The sequence below is a fragment of the Alligator sinensis genome, unplaced genomic scaffold (assembly GCF_000455745.1).
Source record: "Alligator sinensis unplaced genomic scaffold, ASM45574v1 scaffold1283_1, whole genome shotgun sequence".
NCBI lineage: Eukaryota > Metazoa > Chordata > Crocodylia > Alligatoridae > Alligator > Alligator sinensis.
The window spans coordinates 394006-402068 of NW_005842091.1; the positions used below are offsets into that span (position 1 = coordinate 394006).

The 8063-nt window shown below is 54.0% G+C and overlaps 1 protein-coding gene across 1 annotated transcript in view; it reads left to right on the forward strand.

The window, feature by feature from the left end:
* The first annotated feature begins 412 nt into the window (after positions 1-412).
* LOC102381979 (hydroxyacylglutathione hydrolase, mitochondrial) overlaps positions 413-8063 on the forward strand; it is an 11745-nt gene continuing 4094 nt past the window's right edge. Inside the window, exons 1-5 of the mRNA XM_025204645.1 lie at positions 413-669; positions 3441-3622; positions 4131-4195; positions 5264-5381; positions 6769-6877. Coding sequence (XP_025060430.1) covers positions 3518-3622; positions 4131-4195; positions 5264-5381; positions 6769-6877 — 397 coding nt within the window. The 5' untranslated portion in view covers positions 413-669; positions 3441-3517. The remainder of the gene's footprint in view (positions 670-3440; positions 3623-4130; positions 4196-5263; positions 5382-6768; positions 6878-8063) is intronic.

Genomic DNA, 8063 nt, shown 5'->3' on the forward strand with positions numbered 1-8063 from the left:
GGGGAGCCGGGGTGCAGGCTGCTGCCTGCTTGTAGAGCAGGGGCTCCCAAACCCCCGTGCAGGTAGAAAGACATCAGGGACGACGACGACGACGACACAGGGGACGTTGTGCAACGGCAGATCGGGACCCGTGTCGCGGCACTGAAATCCCGTGTTGGACCGTGGGAGCCTCCGATTGTGCCGCGCGGCACGAGACGGTGGAAGCGATGCCGTAACGTCGGGCGTTCGGATCGCTTTGCCGCGGCGGCGTTTGTGCGCCCGGGGGAGCGTCGGTGGCCGGGACTGCCCGAGAGCGGTTGGTGATCCTGACACACGAGGTCCCAAATGCAGTTGGAAATCAGGGGGGGGTTTCCAAGCTGCGAGGACGCTGCCTTGTTTGTGCTGACACCGCAGGAAAATAACTTCTTGGGGGGGGTGAATAATGAGTGTGGGTGACGCAAGCCTCAGTCCTAAAAACTCTTCTGCGTGTAATCGAACTTCTCGGGTAGCTAATTGCCGGTAGAGCAGAGCTATAAAGTTTGGGGATGTGTGGGGATGCTTCTCTCTCCAACCGATGCATTTTAACGGCGTAACTTCTTTCCCCGCCTGCAAATGACAGCTTGTTTTGTTCTTTTTTTGTTTGTGTGTTTTCAAAGCAGGATTCCCCTGCTCCAAAGGACCGGTCGGCAGGTAGGGCCGCGTTCTTCATCTGATGCTGAGTGTCGTCTTTGTGGCATGTATACTCCTGGGCTTTCTTTGCGGTCGTGCAAGCCAGCGCGTCCTCTTTTCTTCTGCTCATCTTAATCTCCCGCGTATCGTGTTGGAAAGTGGGCAGAGGCGCAGGGGAAAGCGAAAGGCTTTGTGCAAACTGGAACAAGAAGGGAGCTACACCTAACGCTCCAGCTTCTTTTTACATTTTGCTGCTACTTATTACCCGTCTCCTTCTCTTCTCCGATGGAGAGGTCTCCAAACTGCCCGAGCAGCACGCTCATAGACTCTGCTTGTAAAGCGTCCTTCCCGCCTGGGACACGACGGGGATATCCCGACAGTAGGAGCTTTAGGGCTGGGGTTGTTGCTGGCGGATGAAAACCAGCTGCTTGATCCAACACAGCATAGCAGCACCGCTGTCTCCTTTGCTGGGCAGTGCTGCTTTCGCGGCCCCCAATATGAAGACGATATGTTTGTCTTCCATGGTGACGCGTGACCGGAGCTTTCCCTCGGGAGGGTATACGATGCCAACGTCCCTCGGAGTTGTAACCGTTGGCTTTTTTGGGATCAGATCAGACCCAAAGCACAGGGGGAACTTGGTACCACAGCTTCACTGCAGGGAGCTGTAGGTTGGGACCTGGAGACGTTTCATCTGGGTGGATGCAACGGTGCCAACTTCAGATGTTCAACTGTTAAGCCTCCAACACAATGTGAGAAAAGCTTTAAAAATCCTCAGGGCTTTTGTTTTTTTGTGGTTTTTTTGGCAGGGGCTCTTTGGCATCTGTTTTTTCATCTCTTGGGATCTGTTTGCAGGCATTTCTCTGCCTCCTGGGAGCTGGTGCCAGGCAAAACTCTTGGCTTTTTATTTTCCGATCCCCTGACTATAGGCGCTGGGGCTGTACAAAACATATCCCGTGTTGTGCGGCTTGCAAGTGCTGGCGGTGATGGGAGGAGAAGTCGGGCAGGGCTGGGACAGAGTTGCTTCCACCGCTTCGCAAAGACTGCTCGGGGCACGCGTGGCTTCAGACTAAGTGGGTCAGCGGATCAGGGCAAGGTGGCTCGGTTTGGCTCCGGTGTTTTGTCAGGGTAACAATAGCGTTGGGAACGTGCTGTATCAGCGTAACGAGGGCAGCGTGCAAACACAACGGGAAGTGCCCGCTCCATCGGCGAACGGGGCTGCCCCAGCTCAGGGTCCCTGGCTGCTTAGCACTATATTTCCCCTTGTCGCTGCAGGGGCACTGGGTGGCAGGACAGCTGTCCTTGAGGGGCACGAGTCCCCAGGCAGGGGAGGAGAGAGGGTGAGAGCAGACGCTTCAGGGGAGGAGATGTGATAAAAGCCTGTGCCCGCTGTTCTTCCTCCTGGCACTTCATTTTACGAAGTCCGGTGTGGCTTGTACTCAAAGCACTGCGTGCTAAATATGCCTTGGGGTTTGTTTGAAATACCCCCCGGTTTTAAAAAAGAAAGCCCAGCTGCTTGCCTATTTTTAAAAGTGCGTTTGTGTGTGTGGGATGCTCTGGCGCCGAGCTAGCGGCGCCGGGACTCTGCTCTCGCTGTGTGCGCATGCTTGAAGCCTCTTCCAGAAGCTGGGCACCTCTGCTCGCCCCTGGGCACAGGGCTTGTCTTGAAGGAAGCATCCAGGGCTGGGGAGCAGGCTGGGAAGTAGGACTCCTGGGACTCTGCCACTGGCCTGGTGTGTGCATTTGGGCATGTCTCCTCACCTCTGCGCAGCATCTCTCCCCTGTTAATTGAGACTGTCTTATCACGTGGGTTCAGAGTAGAGCACTGGGGCCTGGTCTCGGCTGGTGCTTCTGTGTTGTGCTGGTCCTCAACAGAGGGGAGGGAGGATCTCAGCTCCTGCTGCAATTCATAAATTGAGTAAGACTCTGTGTATCCTCTTCACTGGAATTTATTGTCGTTTCCCTTTTCCAACGTCCCCGTAGAAGGCCTGAAACACGTAAGGAGGCCAGTACATAAGAGGAGCCTCAAAACGGGGAGGACGCGTTGGGTATCATCTCCGCTCCACCATTGAAACAGCTGCTCCTTTGCAGCTTGCCTGGTTGTTTTTTTCCAGGGATCGAGGCCCTGGGGCTGGACAAGACCCCAGTGTTGTTTCCATGTGAAATCTGCTCCCTGGCTTGGATCTGATTAAACATTTACCCCAAAGCAAATAGCAGAATGCCAGTGCCAGGTGACTGCAGCCAGCGAATGTGAGATCTCCCCCTCCGTGGCAGCCTGCTCTGTGCGTGGCACTGGCCATCCTCTGCACGGGACGCTGGTCTCTCCCCCAGCCTGTCCTGTCGTGCAGCGGCTCCAGCATTGTCACCGCAAGGCCTCCAGGAAAGGCACCGGCCCCGTGGTTCTGCTCTGACACAGCTGCGCGCCTGCTCCCTTCCTATCGTGGCTTGAGCGTGCAGGGACCTGGCTTGTGCTGGCTCGTGAGCTCTGTCTGCCCTTCTCACCCCTCCACGCTGCATTAATAGGATCAAGCTCCAACTGGGGACGTGGGCACAGGCCAAGTCTCTGTATCATGTGAGCAGGCTAACTATCGAGTCTCGGGCAGGTGGCAGGTCTCGGACACTGTTGTGGAGATAGGGACCACGCTCTCGCTGGTCACTCTGGGCTTCCTCCTGCTTGCTTGGTGCTGTTTTGGGGGTCCCCCCTGGTCCCCACAAGTTCCCAGAGCTGCGGGATCCCCCTCTTTCCTTCCCCCCGGCTGCGCTGACCTGGTTCGCTCGTGCCTTTTTGTCCCCAGGCTCAGCACCGCTGTGGGCCTGCTTCTTCCACACCGAATTTGAGCTGAGGAAGCCCAAGACGGTCACGCAGGCCGACATGAAGGTGGAGCTGCTTCCCGCCCTCACGGACAACTACATGTACCTCCTCATCGACGAGGAGACCAAGGAGGCTGCCATTGTTGACCCCGTGCAGCCCCAGAAGGTAATGTCTCACGGGGCTTCCTAAAGCACCCACTCCTGCCGCTGTTGGGGAGAGGATGCGAGGCCAAATGGACCATTGGTCCAACCCAGTATGGCACTTTCTATGTTCTTACGGGCTCTCGCTGCTTCATGAAAGGGGAGCCAGCCCTTGCAATGCTGCCCGGCCCAGCCGTGCAGGGAAGGGCGCTTGCTTCTCCTTAAGGACACGGCCAGGGACTCTCATAACTTTTCACAGATGCAAACAAGGGTGGTTTCTCATTGCCACAGAGATCAAGGGCTTCTTTTAAATCCCATCACCAGCGGCATTAAGGTGGCTTTCCTTGGCTATGCACCAGGGTTTCACAGGCTCTCGTGGCCTGCTCAGGCTTCCCAGCAAAGCCAGTGGGAAAGCGTGATATATATATACACATCCAGAGTTCCCATAAGAGGTCGCTACCGGCACGCAGCGGCCCACTGGATGTCACGTCATTTTTTATGGATTCTGATATTTCTGTCGTACCGCCTTGTAGGTTTTGGAGGCTGCCCAAAAGCACGGAGTGAAGCTGACGACAGTCCTAACCACCCATCACCACTGGTAACCTTCCCTTCCCCTGTTCTGTTGTTACTGCTGCTATGCAGGGCTCGATACTCCTCTGTCGTGGCAGCTCTTCATTCAAAGGCTGGTTCAAGGGTTGTCCTCTCAGCTCTTCCTTCACTAGAGGTTCTGCCCAGAGGAGAAAGGGCAGGGCTGGTTGGAAATGCCCCAACCTGCCTAGACTTGGGTTCCCTTATGCCGAGACTCCCTGTCAGACCTGAAAGACCTGATTTCAAGCCCGCTAGAGTAGGCGCACTTTGCATCTGCTGCAGAGGCAGAAGGACGGACGCCAACAGAACGCATAAGGGACGCGGCGTTTTGGTCGCAGGCCTGCGCTTCTTGTTGTGGGAGGCTGAGTCTGCAGAGCTGAGCGTCTATCCCTAAGGCTAGGAAACGGAGAAGTGGCTGTGCCGGGTCGGGCTGGTGGTGGCATCTCGCTGCAAGGGAGTTCGTGTCCATCACTCTCATTTTAAGTTGGGCTGTAATAGGCTCAAGACGGCGTTTTTTGTTGACGGCGCTGCAGCCCACTCTGGCAGTAAGGAAATGAAATGCAGGGAGGCTTCTCTTGGAAGAGATGATCAAGCTGTGTAGTGAGATAGACAGCTGGCTGCTAGCATCACAGATACTGGCTTCTTTTTGCCTTCTCCTTGCTCCATAGTGGCGGAGAGAGAATCAGTGCAGCCCTCAACCTTTACAGGTTGCTAACCGCTGGTCCAGCCCGCCTGTGTCTGTGCAGTTTCTAGGGGGACGCATGAAGGGGTGAGAAATGCACTTAGCATCTGCAGTGCCATGCCACGTACGATAGAGCAAGAGATGCTGGGGTGGTCGAGGCTGAATAAACACCCACGGGCACATGGCAGTATCGCTGATGAAGCTGCTGTGCTGCATAAAGTGGCAGGACAGGATAAGGTGCTGAGTTGCATATGTTAACAGCCCTACTAGATGGGGACTCTCCCATCTTGGAGGATGAAGAGCTGACCAAAAATACTGGCCCGAAAGGCAGTCGAGTTGTAGGTGGAGCAACTCGTGTGTTCGCAGCCCCCCGACCTGCCCCTTTGGCTCCCCCAGGGACCATGCTGGAGGCAACGAGAAGCTGGTGAAGATGCAAGCAGGGCTGAAGGTGTACGGGGGAGACAGCCGCGTCGGAGCCCTGACTCAGAAGGTGTCGCATCTGACCTCGTTCAAGGTAACGGCGCCGAATCTGCCAGCCTGCACTGGAAGCTGGCCCCGCACGTGCTAGTCTCTCGCTTCGTTCGTGCTCTGCCCTTGCAGGGGATGCAGAGCATCCCTGGCTCTCGTACCCCAGGACGCCTGGCTTCCAAGCCTCCTTCCAGCCCACGCTCCATGGACCCAGCTGGCCGGGTATCCAGGTCACTCAGGCTGGAGAGTCCAAGGCAGCTGGCTGCAAAGCTGGTCACAGCTCTCCCTTGTGTGCCACTGGCTGCCAACACTGGCCAACCTGATGGGCTCTGGGACACAGCTGAGCCTTGCTTTGCTGGGCTGTTTTATTGCAGCCCCTGGGGCAGGGAGCGGTAACTCGGCACCGCTGTTCTGCGTGCATTAAACTAATAATAATAATACTATTACTAACTGGAGCTATTATTATTAAATAATAATACTAGTAATGGCTATGATTGCTATTATTAGTTTAACACTTGAAATACATAGCAGAAAAAAGCTATGTTCAAATACATAATAACTATTATAGTAGCAATAATAACAATATTGATAACAGTAATACTATCAATACTAATAACAATGTTAACATTGATAATAGGCAGACAAGGTTCTTTGGGTTAAATCTGCTGTCTTTTATTAGACCAGCTCAACTAGTTGGAAAACATTCTTCTTTTTGAGTTGGTCTAATAAAAGATAGCAGATTTACCCAAAGAACCTTGTCTGCCTGTGTCCTTAGACCGACATGGCTACAATCTATACCCCTGAAACAATCATCATCATAATAACAGCAGTATTAATAATAATAGTATTATTGTTGGTGGTGTTATGTGGCTTTTGTTGTATCCCACGCAGCGGGCTTCTCTACCAGCTCCGTTTGGAGCCTGGGCTGTCAAAGACGCTGCTGTTATGGGATCGCACAGAAGTTCTGGTCTCTGCTTATCTCAGAAAAGTGCTAGTCTGAGATGCCTGGCAGGGGAGGGGGGCCAGGGAGACGCTGTGGATGTAGATAAGTGTTAATGTGTCTGCGGGAGAGGCCCCATCGCCTGGCTAGTGTGAGGTTTGGCGCTGGGACCGGGTGTAGCCGACTCCCCATGTACAGCACTTGAAGGTAGGCGTCTTCACATGATTAATGGCCCTGTCCTGGGCATTGCTTTGGCCTCCCTCTTGCTGCCAGCTGGGTGCCAAGTCACTTGGCATGTAAATGAGCGCGGTGCCGTCTCAGCAGCTACGTCTGCTCCAAGGACTACGTCTGCTCTGCTTTGCCCTCGCTGCCTTCCCAGTCTGCTGTGTGAGCACCTCCCTGGAGAGAGGCTGCCCTGCTCTGGCGTCCACACTTTGCAGCGATTAGGAAATGCTCGTCCCAGACTCACGCCGCTCTTCTGCCTCCCCTGCAGGTGGGATCCCTTCACGTGAAATGCCTGTCCACCCCGTGCCACACCTCGGGACACATCTGCTACTACGTGACGAAGCCCAGCAGTTCAGAGCCGCCTGCTGTCTTCACAGGTGAGGCATCTTTTACCCACGGCCTCGAGCACACAGATGCACGGGCTCTCCCTTGGCTTGTCTTCCCCTGACTGCTGGAGCCCTGAGCACGCCCAGGGCCAAAAGACCTGCTTCTAATGAAATGGAGTGGATCTACCTTGGGTCACAAGACTGAGGGGAACAACGGCAACACTCAGAAATACCCCAGAGGTTTCGGTGCTGCAATCTGTACCCCCTTCTTTTCCAGAGCCAAAGTGACCCTTACGGGTCAAATTCTGGGTTAGTGGCAAAATTCAGTATTTGCTTTTTTGCACTTGTGGCTGTCTCATTAATGAAACCCTACCAGAAAGGGAGAGCGTGGGCTAGAGCAGCGGTTCTCAACTTTTTTTGTACCAGGACCCATTTGTAAACATCGATGGCCAGTCCCGACCCATAGTTTAAGTAGAAAACACACAAATATTTTGGCCTCAAAATACTTATTACATACCACAAGTTAAAGCAGCTCAACTGTCTTCATTTTAAAGACAGAAATCGGTATCAACAGGAAAACATTAACAGCAATATCAACCTGTGGCCCTACGTTACTCCCAAGCGACATTCACATTTTACATGTTTTCCCGTGATTGTTTGTGACCTTTTCATATATTCTTGCGACCTGCTTTTGGGTCGTGACCCGCAGGTTGAGAAACGCTGGGCTAGAGGGAAGGGCTCTGGCACGTCGTCTCGGTGGGTTCAGGTCCTGCCTTGAGAGAAATAGGAGTCAGGACACGATCCCAGTAGGCATTTGGTTTAAAACTAACACAAGAAAGTTCTTCTTCTCACAACGAGTCACTAAAGGGTGGAGCTCGTTGCCACCAGAGGTGGTAAGAGGGTGAAAGTTTAGCCAGATCCAAAAAGGGATTGGACAAAGTCTTGGAGGAAAGGGGCATCAGGAGCTATTGAGCGTGGGAGGTAGGGAGACAGCCTCTGAATCGGAGCTTCCTAGACCTTCAGTGCTGGAGGCTGCCAGTGAGAGAGGAACAGGGGAAAAACCCTGGTTACACCCAGTTCGCTCCCCTTCCAACGTCTGCGCAACGCAGGAGATTGGGCAGACGGAGGTACGGTCTGACCCAGCAAAGGGCAGTTCTTAAATAGGTGGGAGGCTTTCGACTTGTACCCGCTCCTTCTGGGGCTCTTGTCAGCATCCATTTAGGCACCTTCCTCTTTT